The following is a 20,376-nucleotide window of genomic DNA, read 5'->3' as shown; positions in this document are numbered from 1 at the left end:
TGAGAACAGCCTGAGAGCGCCCAGAGAAGCAGGGCCAGACCAAAGCCAGTGGGGGCCTGGCTGCCTCGAGCTGCCCCTCTGCTGCGTTGGTGTGGGGGCCTGAGACTCAGCATGCTGCTCTTGGGCCCCTTTCACTGAGTGGCTTTTTATTCCTGATTACTGCTACTTACTAGGTGATGCTGGTGGGGCCGGGCAGTGGCATACCTGGTTAAGTGCACATGTAACCATGTGCAAGGACCTGAGTTCAAGTCCCAGTCCCCACCTACAGAGGAGGGAGCTTTATACCTGGTGAAGTAGAGCTGCAGGTGTCTCTCTTTCCCTCTCTGTCTCCCTTTCTCTCTTCATCTATCTTACTGCCTACTACCTATCTATCTACTCCTCTCTCCATTTCTCTCTGTCCTGTCCAACAATGATATCAATAACAACAATAACTATAACAATAAAACAAGAGCAACAAAAGGGAATAAATAAATATTTAAAAAAAGAAAAGAAATCGAGAGAGGAGGGGAAGACAGAGGGGAAGAGAAAGATAGATACCTGCAGACCTGCTTCACGGCATGTGAAGCGATTCCCCTGCAGGTGGGGAGCCGGGGGCTCGAACCGGGATCCTTGTGCCAGTCCTTGCACTTCAGGCCATGTGTGCTTAACCCGCTGCACTACTTCCTGGTCCCCATTGTCTTTACTTATCATTCTGTACAACTTGATTCTCTCAATTACCCTTCCTAAGCTACAGGCCTTTGGAAAATGGAACAGTGTGAAAGCAACTCCTACTGTTTGTAGGGAGATGAGTTTCTGGATCACAGGGGAGAACGTGCATCCCTCCCTCACCCACTGAGGGGTCTCCGAGACCCTCTGGAGTGCTTGCTGGGTGGCCTTGAGGTGGTCCGGGTGCCTGGGACAGTGGACACTGCAGAGCCTGGGGAGGGGCCAGGCTGGGGGCTCCTTCCAGGGTGTGAGCAGAGGTGAGGCAGCAGGAAGGCAGGGCCTGCGGAGGGGGCTGGTCAAGGAGACCTTGCAGGAGACTGCAAGGATCTGTGGCTCTGGCCTGGTGGTGGCTCCCAGGAGGAAGGGGAGTCTCTGTGATGAGGGTCCTGGGGCGAGGGAGGAAGGGGAGTCTCTGTGATGAGGGTCCTGGGGCGAGGGGGCAAGGGGAGTCTCTGTGATGAGGGTCCTGGGGCGAGGGGGGAAGGGGAGTCTCTGTGATGAGGGTCCTGGGGCGAGGGGGCAAGGGGAGTCTCTGTGATGAGGGTCCTGGGGCGAGGGGGCAAGGGGAGTCTCTGTGATGAGGGTCCTGGGGCGAGGGAGGAAGGGGAGTCTCTGTGATGAGGGTCCTGGGGCGAGGGGGCAAGGGGAGTCTCTGTGATGAGGGTCCTGGGGCGAGGGGGGAAGGGGAGTCTCTGTGATGAGGGTCCTGGGGCGAGGGGGCAAGGGGAGTCTCTGTGATGAGGGTCCTGGGGCGAGGGGGCAAGGGGAGTCTCTGTGATGAGGGTCCTGGGGCGAGGGGGCAAGGGGAGTCTCTGTGATGAGGGTCCTGGGGCGAGGGAGGAAGGGGAGTCTCTGTGATGAGGGTCCTGGGGCGAGGGAGGAAGGGGAGTCTCTGTGATGAGGGTCCTGGGGCGAGGGGGCAAGGGGAGTCTCTGTGATGAGGGTCCTGGGGCGAGGGGGCAAGGGGAGTCTCTGTGATGAGGGTCCTGGGGCGAGGGGGCAAGGGGAGTCTCTGTGATGAGGGCCCTGGGGTGAGGGAGGAAGGGGAGTCTCTGTGATGAGGGCCCTGGGGTGAGGGAGGAAGGGGAGTCTCTGTGATGAGGGTCCTGGGGTGAGGGAGGAAGGGGAGTCTCTGTGATGAGGGTCCTGGGGCGAGGGGGGAAGGGGAGTCTTTGTGATGAGGGTCCTGGGGCGAGGGGGTGCCCAACGCTCCCTCCAGGCATCTACGCCCATGGGAGCCTTCTCCTGAGCATCCAGATCTCAGGGAGGAGGTGTGAGGGACGGGCCCCTGCACCCCCCAGAGCAGACTTCCAGCTGGAAGAGGGCACAGATTTCAATGTCACCTTTTCATGGTTTTGTTGTTGTTGTTGTTGTTATTTTAAATATAGTATTCTTTTATCAGGATCGAGGGAGGCTATGTGGTTTATTTTTGAGTAAAAAGTCCACAGTTCTTGATACACAATCTAAGCCAATGCCACCTAAGTTTTATAAATGGTGAATTCAGAATCCCAAAGGTCAATGAAGGGTTATATGCCTAGATTACTTTGGTATAAAACAAATAAGCTAGTTTGAAACACTTGTCAAAGTTTTGTGGTTCTCAACCTCCTGAGACCTTTTCATGTTTTTACAGACGTTTATGCGTCTGTTAACACGAGACCTCGAACACCCCTCTGGCACATGCACTGCCGGGCGGGGATCAGACTCCAGACCTCGTGTTTCCAAGTCCACGGTCTCACTTGCTGTGCCGCCCCTGGGCCTCAGGCGCCTGGGCACAGAGCATGAGGACTCTCTCACCCAGCCCCCACGCCCTCCACATGACCAGCTCCCCCTCAGTGGAGAAGCTGAGGGACAGTGTGCCGTGTCCGGGCCACTTGAGCAGCAGGAAGGGTGCCCCCCCCAGTCTATATTTGGGCTCCACTCGCTTGGCCTATAGCTATTTGTGGGGAGCTCAAGTTTCACTTCGCTGCTGCCTCAGAAGCTGAAGGTCACAGCCAGGCAGGGACTTGGGCCTGGAGCAGAGAGAAGAGCTGGGGGACCCTTCAGACAGCAGGCAAGTTCCTGGGTGACGGTGTCCCACGGGGCAAGCTGTGGCGCGAGGTAGTGGCCTCTCGGCAGGGACGGCCTGGCGGGTTCGCTCCTGCTTCCCGCAGTGGTCCCGGGAGGTGCTTTAGCGCCTGGAGCCTTTGCCGGGCGGCTCTGAGCCCTCCGCACCGCTGTCCTCTGCCGTGCCACCAGTTGATTGGTACCTTTTGCTTTAATCAGCAAATGCTGACAAACCACATATTTGTGCTTTGACTCAGATGCTGGGAAACGGCAGCGCCAGGGTTTTCACAGGCTGTGGGCACCTGCTCCTCCCGGGAAATGTGTGGGTCTGGGCTGCAGCTGGACGGGGTCTGAGCCATGGAGCACCTGGGTGGCTGACCTGTGAAAGCCCATTCGGGACGAGCTTCTGAAACTGTATGCAGGGGCCGAGTGGTGGCACACCTGGCGACGTGCACAAGGACCCGGGGGCCAGCTCCTGCTCCCCACTTGCCCGGGGGGACACTTCACGAGTGGTGAAGCAGGTCTGCAGGTGTGTGTCTCCCTGTCTATCTCCCTCTCCCCTCTCAATCCTCTCAATTTCTCTCTGTCTTATCCAATAAAATAGAAAAAAGAGAGAGAGAGAGGGAGAGGAGGGAGAAAGGGAAGAAAATAATAGCTGCTTGGAGTAGTGGGTTCGTAATGCTGGCACCGAGCCCCAGTGGTAACCCAGGTGGCAATATTTTTTTTTCAATTTTTTAAAATTATTTATTTATTCCCTTTTGTTGCCCTTGTTGTTTTATTGTTGTAGTTATTATTGTTGTCGTCGTTGTTGGATAGGACAGAGAGAAATGGAGAGAGGAGGGGAAGACAGAGAGGAGGAGAGAAAGATAGACACCTGCAGACCTGCTTCACCGCCTGTGAAGCGACTTCCCTGCAGGTGGGGAGCCGGGGTTCGAACCGGGATCCTTATGCCGGTCCTTGTGCTTTGCGCCACCTGCGCTTAACCCGCTGCGCTACAGCCCGACTCCCTTTTTTTCAATTTTTTAAAATTATTTATTCCCTTTTGTTGCCCTTGTTGTTTTATTGTTGTTGTAGTTATTGATGTTATTGTTGTTCGATAGGACAGAGAAAAATGGAGAGAGGAGGGGAAGACAGAGAGGGGGAGAGAAAGACAAACACAGCACACCTGCTTCACTGCCTGTGGAGTGACTCCCCTGCAGGTGGGGAGCCGGGGGCTCCAACCGGGATCCTGATGCCGATCCTTGCACTTTGCGCCACTATATTCTGGGGGTTGGGCTGTAGCACAATGGGTTAAGCACAGGTGGCGCAAAGCACAAGGACCAGCATAAGGATCCCAGTTCGAGACCCCGGCTCCCCACCTGCAGGGGGTCACTTCACAAGCAGTGAAGCAGGTCTGCAGGTGTCTGTCTTTCTCTCCCCCTCTCTGTCTTCCCTCCTCTCTCAATTTCTTTCTGTCCTATCCGATAACAACAACAATTATGACAACAATAACAACTACAACAAGGGCAACAAAAATGGGGGGAAATGGCCTCCAGGAGCAGTGGATTTGCGGTGCAGGCACTGAGCCCCAGCGATAACCCTGGAGGCAAAAAAGGAAAAAATAACAACTTATATGCTGCAGAGGGGAAGCTTCATGAGCGGTGAAGCAGGGCTGTAGGTGTCTCTCTGTCTTTCTCCCTCTCTGTCTCCTCCTCCCCTCCCAATTTCTCTCTATCGCTATTCAAAATAAATAGCAATAAAATAAACAAAGAAATCAAAGTAAAAAACTATCAGCAGGGTCATATCCTTGTCCTGTGGGCTCTGTCCGGGGAGAGAATTCAAGCCCCTGTCCTTATGTGCGGGTGAAGCTTTACAGCAGTTGAAGCAGTGCGGCAGGTGTCTCCTCTTTATCTCTGCCTTGTCTCACCCTCTATGGAAAGGGGGGAATGGCCCCTGGAAGAGTGGTCTTGCAGGCACTGGGTCCCAGTAAGAACTTGGGTGGCAAAAATAAACAACATGTTTGCCAGGGCACTGAAGACAGAGCTTCCCGCCTCACAGCAGCTGCCCTCAATTTTCACTGTCTCCGTGCTCAGTGTTCAGTACAACCCCTACCCAGTTCCCAGATGGCTTCTGGGAGCACATAGCCAGACTGTTCTCCTGCCCCCCTCTCCAAGAGGCGGGGTTACTGCAGGGGGAGGTGGAAACAGCCTGTTGGCGGTGTGCCTTGCTGGGGACAGGCCTGAGGACAGGGCGGCCTGGTCAGTCCTTGCTGAGGGAGGGAGCAGAAGCTGCCCCTTTAGCCCCGTCTGCTGGCTCCTGGGCAGCAGGGGTCAGACCTGCACCCTCAGACCTGAGAGGCTCTCGTGCAGAGCAAACTGCTTGGCCTGGGACAGCCTGGGTTCAATCCTCAGGACCACCTGGGAACACTGCCTGCACCGAGGAGCAGTGCTGTCTCCCCTACCCTCCGCTTTCTCCCTCTATTCTTTTTATTTATTTATTGGATAGTGACAGTCAGAAATTGAGAGTGGTGGGGGAGATAGAAAAGGGGAGAGAGACCTGTAGCCCTGCTTCACCACTTGGAAAGTTTTCCCCTGCAAGTGGGGGCTGGGGGCATGAAGCCGGATCCCTGTGCACTGTAACAGGAGCTCCACTGCCCAGCCCCACATCTTGATCTCTCTAGAGAGCAGAGAACGCCGGGCTAAGACAGCTTGCCCCGCAAAGCACACCTGAGAGCAGAGATCGCCGGGCTAAGACAGCTTGCCCCGCAAAGCGCACCTGAGAGCAGAGATCGCCGGGCTAAGACAGCTTGCCCCGCAAAGCGCACCTGAGAGCAGAGATCGCCGGGCTAAGACAGCTTGCCCCGCAAAGCGCACAGCCGCCACGGGGGGTGCAGTGCTGTACTGTCTTCTTTCTGTCTCTCATTCTCTTTTTTAATTTTTTATTTTTTTAATTTTATTTATTTTTACTTTTGAGAGAGTTGCTGAGAGAGGCACAGAGAGAGAGAGGGAGAGAGAGAAACACCAGAGCACTGCTCAGCTCTGGCTTATAATGGTGCGGGGGCTTTGAACATGTGACTTTGCAGCCTCAGGCATGAGTGTCTTTTTGCATAACTATTATGCTATGTCCCCCCATCCGCTCTCATTCTCTTAAAAAAAAAGGGGGGGGGAATCTGCTGGGCACAAAGGAATCACGCAAGCACAAACCCCCTAGCCAGAACCTAGTGACACAGGTGCAGAGGCTGAAAACTTGGGTGCGCTCTTCGGGCGACTGGGGAGATTTGCACAGGCTCCGGGAGCCAACGTGCTGACATGTCTCATTTCTCCTCTCCTGTCCATTCTTCCTTTCTTCTTTTTTTTTTTTTTTCTGTCTTCTTTCTTCCTTTTTTTTTTTTTTTTTTTTTTTTTGCCTCCAGGGTTATTGCTGGGGCTCGGTGCCTGCACTACAAATCCACTGCTCCTGGAGGCCGTTTCTCCCATTTTGTTGCCCTTCTTGTTACCCTTGTTGTTGTCATTATTATTGTCATTGCTGCTGTTGTTGTTGGATAGGACAGAGAGAAATGGAGAGAGGAGGGGAAGACAGAGAGGGGGAGAGAAAGACGGACACCTGCAGACCTGCTTCACCGCCTGTGAAGCGACTCCCCTGCAGGTGGGGAGCCCGGGGTTCGAACCGGGATCCTTACGCCGGTCCTTGCGCTTTGCGCCACCTGCGCTTAACCCGCTGCGCTACCGCCCGACTCCCTATTTTCCTCCTTTTGATAGAAATTGAGACTGTGGCAGAGAGAGTGAAAGACAGCACAGCACTGAAGCTTCCTGCACTCTGGAGGCAGACCAGGTAGAGCTGGGCCCTCTGGTGAGCACCTGAGAAGGAGGCCTTCCTGTTCCATGTTCTAGGGCCAGACTGCCTGACATCCAGGGGCCCAGCTCGCAGCATGGAGGAGGACACGGGGGACTTCCCCTCTGCTCAGGACCACCACTACTACCCGCTGGACCTGTACGGCTCGGACAGGCTGCCCCTCTTCCCAGGAGAGAGCCCCGGGCCGCGGGGAGGCAGGGTGCGTGCGGGCCGGAGCAGGGAAGCCCAAGGCTCAGCACGGGCAGAGGAGGATGCAGATGAGCTCGTCCGGCTGTCTGGGCTTGAAGATGACCAGGAGCTGGGCGGCGAGCTGGTGCAGGAGCACGTGCCCAGGATCCAGGTGTCCGAGTACCCTGACTACTCACTGCGGTGGGGGCCAGGGGAGGGGGTGGCCGGGGCCGAGGAGCTGGGCCCAGGAGGCTGGGGCCCCACTGGCCAGAGCCAGGAGCTGCGGGCCGCCTACCGCTATACCCACGGCCGAGCCAGCGAGGAGTATGAGTGCTATGTGATCCCCGAGGAGGAGGATGAAGAGGAGGCGGCCGATGTCTTCTGTGTCACCTGCAGAGCCCCGCACAGAGCATCTGAGCTGGCCAAGGAGGAGCACCGAGACCATGAGGTGATGCCCCTCAGCGAGGCCCTGGAGAGCGCCAAGGTCAGCAGCCCCCACCTCCTCTGAGTCCCTGTGGTGGGCCTCCGGGTGCAAGTGGTACTGCTCTTTCTCCTGACGCTGTATTTGTACATCAGTAGTGGGAGTGGGAGTGGGAGAAGTAGAGGTAGTAGTAGTGGTGGTATAAGTAGTGGTAGTAGTGGTATTAGTAGAGGGAGTAGTGGTAGTGGTGGTAGTAGTGATGGTAGTAGTATTAATAGAGGTAGTAGTGGTGGTATAAGTACTGGTAGTGTATTAGTAGAGGGAGTAGTGGTAGTGGTGGTATAGTGGTAGTAGTGGTATTAATAGAGGTAGTAGTGGTAGTGATGGTAGTAGTGGTGGTAGTAGTGGTACTGGTAGTAGTGGTGGTATAAGTAGTGGTAGTGGTGGTATAAGTAGTGGTAGTAGTAGTGGTAGTGGTATCAGTAGAGGTAGTAGTAGTGGTAGTAGTGATAGTAGTATAGTAGTGGTAGTGGTATTAGTAGAGGTAGTAGTAGTTGTAGTAGTGATAGTAGCAGTGGTAGTGGTATTAGTAGAGGTAGTAGTAGTTGTAGTAGTGATAGTAGTAGTGGTAGTGGTATTAGTAGAGGTAGTAGTAGTTGTAGTAGTGATAGTAGCAGTGGTAGTGGTATTAGTAGAGGTAGTAGTAGTGGTAGTGGTATTAGTAGAGGTAGTAGTAGTGGTAGTAGTGATAGCAGTAGTGGTAGTGGTATCAGTAGAGGTAGTAGTGGTAGTGGTATTAGTAGAGGTAGTAGTGGTAGTGGTATTAGTAGAGGTAGTAGTAGTGGCAGTAGTGATAGTAGTGGTAGTGGTATTAGTAGAGGTAGTAGTGGTAGTGGTATCAGTAGAGGTAGTAGTAGTGGTAGTAGTGATAGTAGTAGTGGTAGTGGTATTAGTAGAGGTAGTAGTAGTGGTAGTAGTGATAGAAGCAGTGGTAGTGGTAGTAGTGATAGAAGCAGTGGTAGTGGTAGTAGTAGAGGTAGTAGTTGTTGTAGTAGTGGTAGTGGTAGTAGTAGTGGTATTTGCTGTTGTTGTCATCTGTCTGGTTTTATACAGAACCTGGAATGAACCCAGGGCTGTGCTTAGCGCCACCAGTGAGTGGTTGTTGGGCTGAAAGGGGGTCAGTGGGAGACACCACAGCTCCGCTCCACCATCCGTGGAGCTCCCTTCATGCTGTCCGTGGTGCTTCCACATGCTGCCAGGGCTTGAACCCAGGGCCTCTCACATGGCAGGGTGACTCCACCACAGAGGCGCCTCCCGGTCCTCAGTGATAACCTGCTGTGGCGACGGCACGAACACGCGTCTCCCCTGATACCGTGTAGCCCTCGGTGACTCCACATCGGACACCCTTTCCGTGGCCCCGATCCTGATGTCTGAGGTCCGAGTGTTTGGGCCGGAAGCACACCCCAGAGGCCTGCTGCAGACAGGAGAGCAGGGGGCCGGTGGCCACCCCCACCTCACACCCTCTCTCGCCCCCTCTCCCTAACAGGAGGAGCTCCACAGGAACATGTTCAAGCTGGAGAAGCAGATAATCGACATGGAGAACTTCGCAAGTCACCTGGAGGAGGTGTTCATCACCGTGGAGGTAGGAGCCAGCCCGCACCTGGGGTGCCTAGTGAGTGCAGACCCAGGGGCAGAGCCGCCAGCCTCCCTGCAGAGGGGGCTCTCTGGAGGAGGAGGCGGGCACCCTGGTCCCCAGGCCCGTCAGCCCGAGGCCTTGCTGAAGCAGCTCCGGATGCCCCCTGGGCTGTGTCTTTCTTGTAAGATGAGCCTAGCTGGGCCTGTCACCAAGCGGGTCCTGACTCCTGAGTGTGCACAGCCTCAGGTGTGTGCAGGATGCTTCCCGGGAAATTGCTTCAGCCAAGTCTCAGAAGAGGCTCCCTCACTCACCTCACCCCACTGTGGGGGCAGAGCCCGGGGTCCCGTCCTGTCGGCACGTGAGCTGTAAGCTGGGAGTGAACAGCACCTGCAGGGCTGAGGCCCCGGGCTCCATCCTTGGCACCATGTGAAACGGCAGAGCGGTGCTCTGGTCGCACAATCAAGAAAATACTTTTTTTTTTTTTTGCCTTCAGGGTTATTGCTGGTGCTCGGTGCCTGCACCACAAATCCACTGTTCCTGGAGGCCATTTTTTCCCTTTTTGTTACCCTGGTGGTTTTACCATTGTTGTGGTTATAATTATTGTTATTGATGTCGTTGTTGTTGGATAGGACAGAGAGAAATGGAGAGAGGAGGGGAAGACAGAGAGGGGGAGAGAAACATGGACACCTGCAGACCTGCTTCACTGCCTGTGAAGTGACTCCCCTGCAGGTGGGGAGCCGGGGGCTCGAACCGGGATCCTTACGCCTGTCTTTGCTCTTTGCGCCATGTGCGCTTAACCCTCTGCATCACTGCCTGAGCCCCAAGAGAATACTTTTTGAGAGCAACTTAGGACTCCTCTAGGTTGCACAAGCCAGGAGCAAGGTGGTCTGGGGGCCGTGTGTGCCCCAGAGTTCTGAGGGCACTGGACTCCCTCCTGAGAGAAGGGACCTAGGTCCCTTGGTGGCTGATCCCTCCCTGAGCATCTCCCTGTGGTTGCCATGGTGACAGGAAGGGCCAAACTTGGGGTGCACTGGGCAGCAGCTGTGGCGGGGACACTAGTGAAAAGGTTTGGGGCTCCGAATGCCCCTGGTGTTTCTAAATGAAGCCCCTGACCCAGCACATCCCTGTGTCCTGAGCATGGTGAGGCCCACAGAGGGACCAGCAGCTCTGCACTGCCCCCCCCACACACACAGGCTCAGAAGCAGCACCTGAGCCCCACTGTCCTGCTGCAGAGAGACCAGCAGCTCTGACACACACACACACACACACACACACACACACACGCACACACATGCCCAGAAGCAGCGCCTGAGCCCCACTGTCTTGCAGGAGAACTTTGGGCGGCAAGAGCAGAACTTCGAGTCTCACTACAATGGGATCCTGGAGACGCTGGCTCAGAAATATGAGGCAAAGGTCCAGGCCCTGGGGGAGAAGAAGCGGGCGAAGCTGGACGCCCTGTATGGGCAGCTGCTCAGCTGCGGGGAGAACCTGGATGCCTGCCGGCGGCTGATGGAGTCCATCGAGGACATGTGCCACCAGGAGAAGGTGGCCTTCATGCAGGTCAGCGGGGCTAACACAGCCCTGCCCGGGGCTGGGACCCACGTGCACTCATCCCTCTGATGCCACCCCCGTGCTCACGCAGCTGTCCGCCGTCACTCCTAAGAGCTTTCCCAGCTGATCCCAGCCTTGTCCCCTGTCCCGGCTTCTGTCCCCGTGTTCAAGAGCTGAGCAGAACCGGCGCTCTAAGAGTTACCTGGCCTTGTGGGGTTCTGGGGAGGTTGTCCAAGCTAAAAAGACACCTTTGGGCCAGGAGGTTGTACTCCCTTTCCATTCGAGTAAACTGGCCACCACCACACAGAAGCACCCCACTTCACAGATGGGAGCAGTGCTGTGCTGCCTCTCCTCTCGCGTGTCTCCTCTGTGTTTCACCCTCGGTCTGGAAAGCAGGCCAGGTGGCGGCATGCCCATGTTGCCATGAGCACACTGAAGCACGAGACTGGGTTAAAGCTTTCAGCTGTGGGTTTGCAAGCAATGAAGCAGGGCTGCGATGTCTCTCTCTCTCTCCCATGCTATCTTCCCCTCCCCTCTCAACTTCTCTCTGTCTTATTAAAAACAAAAGGCCACAAGGAGTAGTAGATAATCGCGCATGCGCTAAGCCCCAGCGCTAGCCCTGAGAGAAAGGCAGGAAGGCCTGTTGGGAGTGGTGCAATTATACAGGCACAAAGAACTAGCAGCAAATCTATATTTTAAAGAATTAATTTATCCATGAGAAAGACAGATAGAGAGACAGAAAGAACCACATATCACTCTGGTACATGTGCTGCCAGGAATTGAACTCAGGACCTCACGGTTGAGAATCCAAAGCTTTATCCACTGCGCCACCTCCAGGACCACCTAGCAGCAATTTTTTTTTTTACTTATTTATTTATTCCCTTTTGTTGACCTAGTTGTTTTATTGTTGTAGTTATTATTGTTGTTGATGTCGTCGATGTTGGATAGGACAGAGAGAAATGGAGAGAGGATGGGAAGACAGAGAGGGGGAGAGAAAGACAGACACCTGCAGACCTGGGGTGAGGCCGGGTGCTGCAGAGGCTCTGTGCTCAGACCTCAGAGCCAGGGGTGCCGTCGCCCTGCCGGGGTCCCCGGGGGGGGGGGCGCTGTGGGAGCTGGCTGTGCCTGGCTGTGCATAGTGGCCTCAGGGCCAGGAAAGGCCCCATACACCTGCCTCCAAGCCTCGTGTGAGCCGGTATTATCACAGAGCTTGAAAAGGAAAGCAGAGTGGTCCGGGAGGTGGCGCAGTGGACCTCTCAAACATGAGGTCCTGAGTTCAATCCCCAGCAGCACACGTACCAGAGTGGTGTTTGGGTCTTTCTCTCTTTCCTCCTGTCTTTCTCATTAATAAATAAATAAAATATTTTTTAAAAGGTTACTTAAAAAAAAAGGAAAGGGAAGGGAAGGAAAGCAGTGTCCTCTCTTCCCCCACAGGATGCAGTGGCGATGGCTGACAGGTGAGGCTTCTGCCCGACGCATCTTCCCTCAGACCTGGTGTCCCAGGTGACGCGCTGCTGTCAGCTCAGGTGTTCGGCTTTGAATGAGGACATGGGGTCGCACATCAGGGTGGGGACTGGCTCCAGGAGCAAATGCAGGGAGTCCACAGCCCTCACATGGCATCACTGTGGAGGCAGCCAAGGTGTCCTGCTTGCCATGACCGGGTTGCCCCGGGATCTGACATGTGTACCTGGCTCAGTCCCATCAGGCTAAGGCCACGGGCACGAGGCCGACCACTGCACCTCCCAGCCTGTGGCCCTGGTTAGGGCAGAGATGCCCTGCAGCAGGACAGCAGCTGGGAGGGCACTCGTGGCACAGAGGAGCTGGGGAAACTGGGTGTCCTGCACCTGGGAGTGGGACGGGGGCTTCTGGGGCCTCCAGCAGCCCTCCTGCAGCTGGCAGGTCCCAAACTATCCCTCCGGCCCTAGAGGCACCCACAGTCCCCCGTGTCCAAGGGCGGCCTCCGGCCCGGCCACTGAAGCTTGGCCAGGCAAGGAGCTGCGCCAATGCACCCATGCACTCCCCTGCAGGCTCGGCAAGTTCCTGCAGACAAAGACCAACGTGGAGATCTCTGAGCAGCCTGACTTTGAGGACCAGACCCTGGACTTCTCCGACGTGGAGCAGCTGATGGGCTCCATCCACTCCGTCCCAGGTGGGGGCTCCCAGCAGTGCTGGCTCCTGGGGCTCTGAGTCCGAGGTGTGGGGCCAGCGAGAGCTCACCTGCCTGTCGGAGCTCGGCCTTCCCCACGGCAGGACCCTGGCTCTGAGCACCAGCACCACGGGGAGCACCATGGGCAGCACCAAGGCAGCTTCGTGGTGATAAAATGATGCGGTGGTGTCTCTGTTCTCCATCTCTCCTTTTCTTGTCTTTTTAAAAAATTATCTTTATTTATTTATTGGATAGAGCCCCCTCCCTCTCTTTTTAAAAATATATTTTCTTTATTTTTCATTTTTTTATTGCCACTAAAATTATCTACCACTGGAGCTCTGTGCTGACACTATGAATCCATGGATCCTGAAGGCCATTTCCCCCTTTTTATTTCTTTCTAATTTATTTGTTTATTTATTTTAAAATATTTATTTATTTATTCCCTTTTTGTTGCCCATCTTTTATTGTTGTGGTTATTGTTGTTGTTATTGATGTTGTCATTGTTAGATAGGACAGAGAGAAATGGAGAGAGGAGGGGAAGACAGAGAGGGGGAGAGAAAGACAGACACCTGCAGACCAGCTTCACTGCCTGGGAAGCGACTCCCCTGCAGGTGGGGAGCCGGGGGCTCGAACCGGGATCCTTACGCCGGTCCTTGCGCTTTGCGCCACCTGTGCTTAACCCACTGAGCTACCGCCCGACTCCCCTTTCTAATTTATTTTTATTTTTAAAGACAGAAAGAAATGAGAGGGGAGGGGATATATAGAGAGAAAGATACCTGCAGCCCTGCTTCACCACTCGTGAAGCGTCCTCCCCGCAGGTGGGGAGCCGGGTCTCAAGTGCAGATCCTTGGGCATGGTGAGAAGTGACCTTAGCCCAGTGCGCCACCGCCCGGCCTCCTCTCTCTTCCTCTCAGCACCAGGGCAGCTCCGTGGATGTTGGGGCAGTGCTGTGCTTTTTCATCTCTGTCTCTCTGCCCCTAAAATAGTGAGAAGAACCAGCCAAGCAGAGCACTCAGCAGTGGCCTCATGTTCACAGAGCCCAGAGCTGGGAAGAGAATCAGACTTTGAGGCCGGGGTACAGCCCCCAACCATGTGGCAGCACACGCACAGCTCCTCACCTCCTTCGACTTCAGCTCTGCTCTGCTCTGGCTTGAGCTGTTTCTTTTTATTTCCTTTAAGGTCAATTCCACTTGGGCTGGAGAGAGAGTTTAGGGTGGGGGTGCGGCATTACTATTTCTTCAGCCCAAATCTGAGCCCTGGCATCACCATGCCATGGCGCCTCACCCTTCCTGCCGCCTCTCTCTCTCTAATGAAGAAGTGGCCCCTCATGCTGTGAGAGTCCCACACTCCCTGGACTCTGGGGAGGGTGGCTCTGCGTTTGGCTAAAGCCAGGCGCCTCTTGTGAGCAGGAGAAAGCCCTGTTGCCCCAGGAGGAAGGACAGAGGCCGTTGCTCCCGGTTCCAGGCTGGGAGGCCTGGCCTTCCTCTGCAGGGGGGAGGGGGTCACCTGGGCCTCGGGGCTCCCCCCCCAACCCTCACCATCCTCACCGCTCCACCCACCCGCAGCGCCGTCTGCTCCCGTGATAAACCCGCAGGCCCCCAACTCGGCCACAGGGTCCTCGGTGCGTGTGTGCTGGAGCCTGTACTCCGACGACACGGTGGAGAGCTACCAGCTGACCTGCCGGCCGGTGTGTGAGCTCTCTCCTGGCCAGGGCCCAGCAGGTGAGGCCCGGGGGGCAGGTGAGGCCTGGCTGGGGGGGGGGGCAGGTGACACATGGGAGATTTGGAGGTCAAGGGGTCAGATCTGATTTCTTCTTTTAGTAACTCTTTATTTAAAAAATATTTTAGGGGGGGTTGGGAGACAGCGTAGCAGTTTAAGCGGCATAAGGATCCTGGTTCGAGGCCCTGGCTCCCCACCTGCAGGGGGGTCGCTTCACAGGCAGTGAAGCAGGTCTGCAGGTGTCTGTCTTTCTCTCCCCCTCTCTGTCTTCCCCTCCTCTCTCCATTTCTCTCTGTCCTATCCAACAACAACAACATCAATAACGACAACAATAATAACCACAACAACAATGAAAGGCAACAAGGGCAGCAAAAGGGAAAATAAATTAAAATTTTTTTTTGTAGCACCAGGGCCTGCTGTGGGTGATTCCACTACTCCAGGGCTGACTTTTTCATTCCTTTTGTTTCAGATAGAGAGGGGGAGAGGGGAGGGGGAGATGGGGGAGAGAGCAACAGCGCTGCTCACCATCTCTGGAGCTTCCTGCGGTGCCATGATGCGCCCATGTGGCACTGGGGCTTGAACCCAGAACCTTGTGCATGGTGGCACCACTGCCCAGCCCCTTTATATTGCTTCTTAGGAGCCTGAGAGCAGGCAGTGTAGGGCTGTGTGTAGGAGCTGGTGTAGGCCAGCCTGTGTAGTCTTTGTCTGCACCCCTCCATCTAGGAGGGAGGTGGGGGACTCGCCATCTCAGCGTCGGCCTTCACAGAGAGTAGAGCATGTGCCCAGTACCCCACAGCCCAGCTTCAAGGGAGATGGACCCCATCAGAGGACTCCTGACAGGGCGTAAGGGCCCATGGTGGCAGGGACCCAGCAGGTGGGCTTGGAGTCACCTGGCCTGTTGGGAGTTGAGTTCTTATCTTTTTTCTTCCCCAGAGTTTACACTGACTGTCAAAGAGACATACTGCTCCGTGACAGACCTCATGCCCAACACCCAGTACGAGTTATGGGTCACGGCGCACAACAGGACTGGCCCCAGCCCCGCCAGTGAACGCGTCGTCTACACCACAGGTGAGGGGCTGTGGGGACACAGGATGGGAGGGGATGTGACAGTGGTGTCCCCGCTCCCCACCTCTAGGGGACAAGCAGTGAAGCAGGTCTGTCTCTCTCCCTCTGTCTCCTCCTCCCCTCTCAACTTCTCTCTGTCCTAACCGATAAAATGGAAGAAATGGCTGCCAGGAGCAGTGGATTCATAGTGTCGGCACCGAGCCCCAGCAATAACCCTGAAGGAAGAGAGAGAGAGAGAGAGAGAGAGAGAGAGAGGGAGAGGGAGAGGGAGAGGGAGGGAGAGGGAGGGAGAAGGAGAGGGAGAGGGAGGGAGAGAGGAAGGGGGAGGGAGAGGGGAAGGGAGAGAGAGGGAGGGAGAAGGAGAGGGAGAGAGAGGGAGGGGGAGGGGAAGGGGGCGGGAGAGGGAGGGAGAGGGAGGGAGAAGGAGAGGGAGGGAGGGAGGGAGGGAGAGAGGAAGGGGGAGGGAGAGGGGAAGGGAGAGAGAGGGAGGGAGAGGAGAAGGGGGAGGGAGAGGGAGAGAGGAAGGGGAGGGAGAGGGAGAGAGGGAGGGAGGGAGGGAGAGAGGAAGGGAGGGGAAGGAGGAGGGGAGGGGGAGGGGAGGGGAGGGGAGGGGGAGGGAGGCAGAGCATCACTGGTAGCTGTGCTGGGGATTGGGCTCAGGGTCTCGTGTCTGTGAATTCTGTGCTCCCCCACTGAGCCATCCCCCAGGGGCATTTACTTGGTTAGTTATTTTTCATTCAAGACCCCAGATGTATGTGCCTTGGACGACAGGGACAGCTTTTCAGACCTGGTTTCAGCATATCAAAAGCGTGCTCTCAGGCTGGGAAATGGAGCACCGGACTTCCTGGGAGAAGGCCCAGGCTCAGTCCCAGAACTCAGCAGTGCGCCAGCCCAGTGGAAGGAGGGGAGGGGGGAAGGCAGGAAGGAGAGAAAGGAGGGGCTTGCTTTCACCTCAGGGCCACACCCACCGGCTCCAGCTTCCCAAGCTGGGGAGGCCAAGCCAGAGGGTGACAGTCGCATTTGGAAGGCCCTGTCTGGTGCTGAGGGCTGTGCTCAGCTGTGTCCTCACGTGGCAGGAGGGGCAGTAAGCATGTGGGGGCCATCTTCACCCCCATATTTATTTATTTATCTATTTGGTGACAGAGGCAGAGACCCAGGGTGTGTCTGTAGCACAAGAAGTGCGAGGGGCCCAGTTCAGGACCTCACACTGGCGGCCCTGTGCTGTTAAGAAGAGACCCCTCTACCCCATGACCTCACAGCCTCCCGCAGGCCCCTCCCCAGATGCCATCCAACAGGAGGGGGGGGGCACAGGGTGGTAAGCCTGCGGTTCTGTTTGCTGCCCCCCTGCTTGGGGAGCCTGGGCAGCCGTGGGGTCCCTCCTGCTCAGGCCAGGCGTCCAGGCTCCAGAAGAGCTTCCCGGCTACCCTTCTCCCTCCCGCCCGCCCACCTGCAGCACCCGCCCCGCCCATCATAAAGCGCAGAGAGCTGAGGAGCTGTGAGCAGGCGGCCTTCATCTGCTGGGCATCAGGCAACCTCAACCCCGTGGACTCCTACACCGTGGAGATCACCCCCTTGGACACACCCGACAACCTGGGCATCACAGAGTGAGTCCTGGGCTCTGCTGCCCCAGCCTCTCACCAGGGGAGGGTGGGTGACACAGTAGCACAGCCAGGGAAGGCAGCATGTGGGCCCCCCCAAGGCCTAGGCCCGTGGCTTGTGACTTGCTCTGAGGAGCTGTCTCTGCGGAGGGTCCTCATGGAGAGGGGGCTCCTGAGCGCTTGCAGCTCCCAGCAGGGGCCCTCCTGCATCATGGGGGGTGTGTGTGTGTGCAGAGCTGCGGCCCTGGCCCTGCCTTCACAGGGGTTGGGATCTAGCAGGGTGGGGTGGCCACCCAGCAGTGCCGGAACGCTGGGGCTGCTGCGGGAGGCGGAGGGACGTGCAGCCCGGCTCTTGCCTGCCAGGTCTGTGGTGGGCATCCCCTCCTGCGAGTCCCTGGTGCAGCTGCAGCCCGGGCACAGCTACAGCATCTGCGTGCGTGCCGTCAGCATAGGCGGCCCCAGCGCCCCGAGCCAGCCAGTCACCGTATGCACCACAGGTCTGTGGTGGGTAGGTGGAGCAGTGGGTGGGGAGTGCCCCAGGCTGGGCTCTGTGAGGGGGTGGGGGGCTCAGGCCCGGGAAGCCGGGTGGCTGTGTCCACCTCCACAGGTGATCAGCGTGGCGCTGGGAGATAGCTCGCCCTATAAGTGTGGCCACCCAGGGTCAAGCCCCAGCCCCACACGGAGCACCGGGCACTGGGAAGCCTCCCCCGAAGTGGACCGGCACTGTGCTGTCCCTCCCCCCTCCTCCTGCTCTTGTCAGTATTTCATTTACTTTATTTTGATGAAAGAAGACACACATGCCGGAGCCCTGTCAGCTGGTGGTGCTGGGTGTTGCACCCAGGACCCCAGAATCTCAGACATGGCAGAACCATCGTGAAGGGGGAAAGTCTGCTGGGGCCTGTGGAATGTGCTGGTGCAGAGCCCCACGGCAAAGCACTGAAACCAGTTGTTACAGGTGTTTTTGCTTTTTGAAAAACAAGCTCACTGCTCAGCTCTGGCAGATTGTGGTGCCAGGAATTGAACCTGGGGCCTCTCACATGCAAGTCCTGAATGCTACTGCTGAACTGTCTTCCCAGCCCTGCACAGTATTTTGCTGTTAAAGATTTATTTTCAGGCAGGGAGGTAGATGGCATAATGGTTATGCAAAAAGACTCTCATACCTGAGGCTCCAAGGTCCCAAGTTCAATTCCTGGCACCTGGCACCACTATCTGCCCGAGCTGAGCCGTGCTTTGGTAAAAAAAAAAAAAAAAAAAAAAAGATTTCTTTCCGGGGGCTGGGCAGTGGGGTGCCCCTGGTTAAATGCACATAGTCCGAAACATAAGGATCCCGGTTCGAGCCCCCTGCTCCCCACCTGTGGAGGGAGGGGTCGCTTCACAGTTGGTGATGCACATCTGCAGGTATCTATCTTTTTCCCTCTCTTTATCTTCTCCTCCCCTTTCAATTCACTCTATCCTATTCAATAAAAAAAAAAAATCATAAAAATGTCTGCTAGGAGCAGTGGATTCATAGTGTAGGCACCAAGCCCCAACAATAACCCTGGAGGCCAAAGGAAAAAAAAAATTATTTTCATGAGAGAGGGAGAGGAAGAGAGAGCAGAGCACTGCTGAGCTTGGGCGCACAGTGGTGTGGGGACTGGATTTGTGGCTGCTGGGGCCTCAGGCGTGGTGTGCTCGGCACATCTCTGCCCCCACCCCACATTCTGCTGAGCGGTTTGAACCACAATGTGCAGAAGGCTGAGGTCTCCTTCCTTCGCTCTCCTGGAAGCAGCCGCTTGTCCTGGGGTTCTCAACAGCCGCCCCTGCAGACAGGGACAGTGAGGCTGCTTCTGGGTGACGCGGGTCTCGAACAGCTAAAGCTGCAAAGCGCTCAGCTCAGCCGGCCAGGTGAGGGGCTGTGACACGGGGCTGTGGCTGAGAGGCTGTTCCTGGTGGGTGGGGCTGCAGGGACCCCCTGCTCTTGTCTCCTCCCTCCCTGCAGGCAGCTGCTTCCCCCTGAACCCACACACCTGCCACCCCTGGCTGAGCCTGTCTGAGGAGGAAGATGGGCTCCTGGTGATCCGGAGAGAGAAGGGGAGAGAGAGGGAAAGCCCCTTGAGAGAGCTGCCCCCCGGGGACACCCGGTTCTCTAGGTATGTCATCAGCCGCATTCCAGGACATCCCCTGAGCCTCCCCTAAACACGCTATATATTCACAGCAAGTTCGATGGATGCGGCCTGGGAGGGAAAGAGAGCCCAGCATGGGGGTGCGAGGGGGAACGGGGTCAGGAGACGCTCACAGTGGCCTCGTGCCGAGTCCCGGCTGCCGGCCAGGTGAAGCAGAGGATGCTGGGCCAGTCAGGAGAGCTGCAGACCCAGCCTGGGCTTCACGTGGCCAGGTCACAAGCTCCTGACAGAAGCCCACAAGTCCCAGAGCCCCTGCCACGTCGGGGGTGGGTGGATTAGAGAGAGGGCCTCCAAACACCCACCTGCCCCACGGAAGGAGGGGAGAGATGCTAGGGAAGGGGAGTGGAGGCTGCGGAGCAAGGACGGCCCACAGCAGACACAGGGAGGTGTCCCCTCTGAGACAGGCTGAGGCAGGCAGGAAGCCAAGCAACAGACCCGCTGTGCTCCAGGGCCCGCGGCATCCAGGGTGATGTGGAACTAGCCACCTGACCTGACTTTCTGTCCTGGCGTTTGAGTCAGTGAACCCCAAGCACGAGGAATGCCAAGCCCTCTTGGCACTGGTTGGGGGGGTGGGTGGGCATGGAGCGGAGGCGCCCTGGCTGTGGAGCATGGGGGCTGCTCAGCTGGGGCTGGAGGGGGAGAAAGCCTTAGCACAGACAGCCCGCCCTGGGGCCTGGGTCTTGGGGGCCGGAAGGTCTGAGTAAGGGGGGAGGCTGCAGGGAGCAGGGAGGCCTAGCACCAGCCCGCCGAGCTCCTGCAGGCCAGGCATGGCTCTCCCCGCCTCTCAGGAGTCTGCCGCTTCTGCTTGCCCCCTGGGGCTGGCCTCTTGCTTTGGTGTGTGGCCCACCCCATGAACCCCTGGGCCCTGCTCCGGGAGCAGACACAGAAACGGCTGTCCTGGGTCTCAGCATCCCTGCACAGCTAACCCTGGAGGATTCTCTCCCCTTTTTTTTTTTTTTTTTTTTTTGATAGAGACAGAGAAATTGAGAGGGGAGGGGGAGTGATAGAGAGGGAGAGACACAGAGAGGCACCTGCAGCCCTGCTTCGCCACTCGGGAAGCTTCCCCCTGCAGGTGGGGACCGGGGCTTGAACTGGGGTCCTTGCGCACTGCAATGTGACCACGTGTGCCACCACCTGGCTCCTCTCTCCCGCTCTTTCAGGGACACAGAGTCTAGCTTTTGCTTTGCTTTTTTGTTTTCCTCTTCTTCTTCTCCTTCTCCTTCTCCTTCTCCTTCTCCTTCTCCTTCTCCTTCTCCTTCTCCTTCTCCTTCTTCTTCTCTTCCTCCTCCTCTTCCTTTAATTTTATCTTAATGATGGTGGTGCTGGAAATT

At 56.6% G+C, this 20,376-nt stretch overlaps 1 protein-coding gene across 3 annotated transcripts in view; it reads left to right on the top strand.

Annotated features, from left to right (window-relative positions):
* Positions 1-20,376, top strand: part of FSD2 (fibronectin type III and SPRY domain containing 2) — a 32,012-nt gene that overhangs the window by 7,018 nt on the left and 4,618 nt on the right. Inside the window, exons 1-11 of one of the 3 annotated variants that reach the window (XM_060179525.1) lie at positions 3,018-3,277; positions 6,486-7,231; positions 8,715-8,810; positions 10,134-10,364; positions 11,790-11,812; positions 12,383-12,504; positions 14,067-14,222; positions 15,154-15,288; positions 16,739-16,889; positions 17,247-17,380; positions 18,862-19,012. In XM_060179525.1, coding sequence (XP_060035508.1) covers positions 6,656-7,231; positions 8,715-8,810; positions 10,134-10,364; positions 11,790-11,812; positions 12,383-12,504; positions 14,067-14,222; positions 15,154-15,288; positions 16,739-16,889; positions 17,247-17,380; positions 18,862-19,012 — 1,775 coding nt within the window. In that variant the 5' untranslated portion in view covers positions 3,018-3,277; positions 6,486-6,655. Of the gene's footprint in view, positions 1-3,017; positions 3,278-6,485; positions 7,232-8,714; positions 8,811-10,133; positions 10,365-11,789; positions 11,813-12,382; positions 12,505-14,066; positions 14,223-15,153; positions 15,289-16,738; positions 16,890-17,246; positions 17,381-18,861; positions 19,013-20,376 lie in introns of those variants that run through there. The other 2 variants (XM_007524392.3, XM_060179524.1) reach the window with 2 other exon arrangements.

This window comes from Erinaceus europaeus, chromosome 20, assembly GCF_950295315.1.
Source record: "Erinaceus europaeus chromosome 20, mEriEur2.1, whole genome shotgun sequence".
Taxonomy (NCBI): Eukaryota; Metazoa; Chordata; class Mammalia; order Eulipotyphla; family Erinaceidae; genus Erinaceus; species Erinaceus europaeus.
The sequence above is the reverse complement of the archived record's forward strand: the minus strand, read 5'-3'. Positions and strand labels throughout refer to the sequence as shown.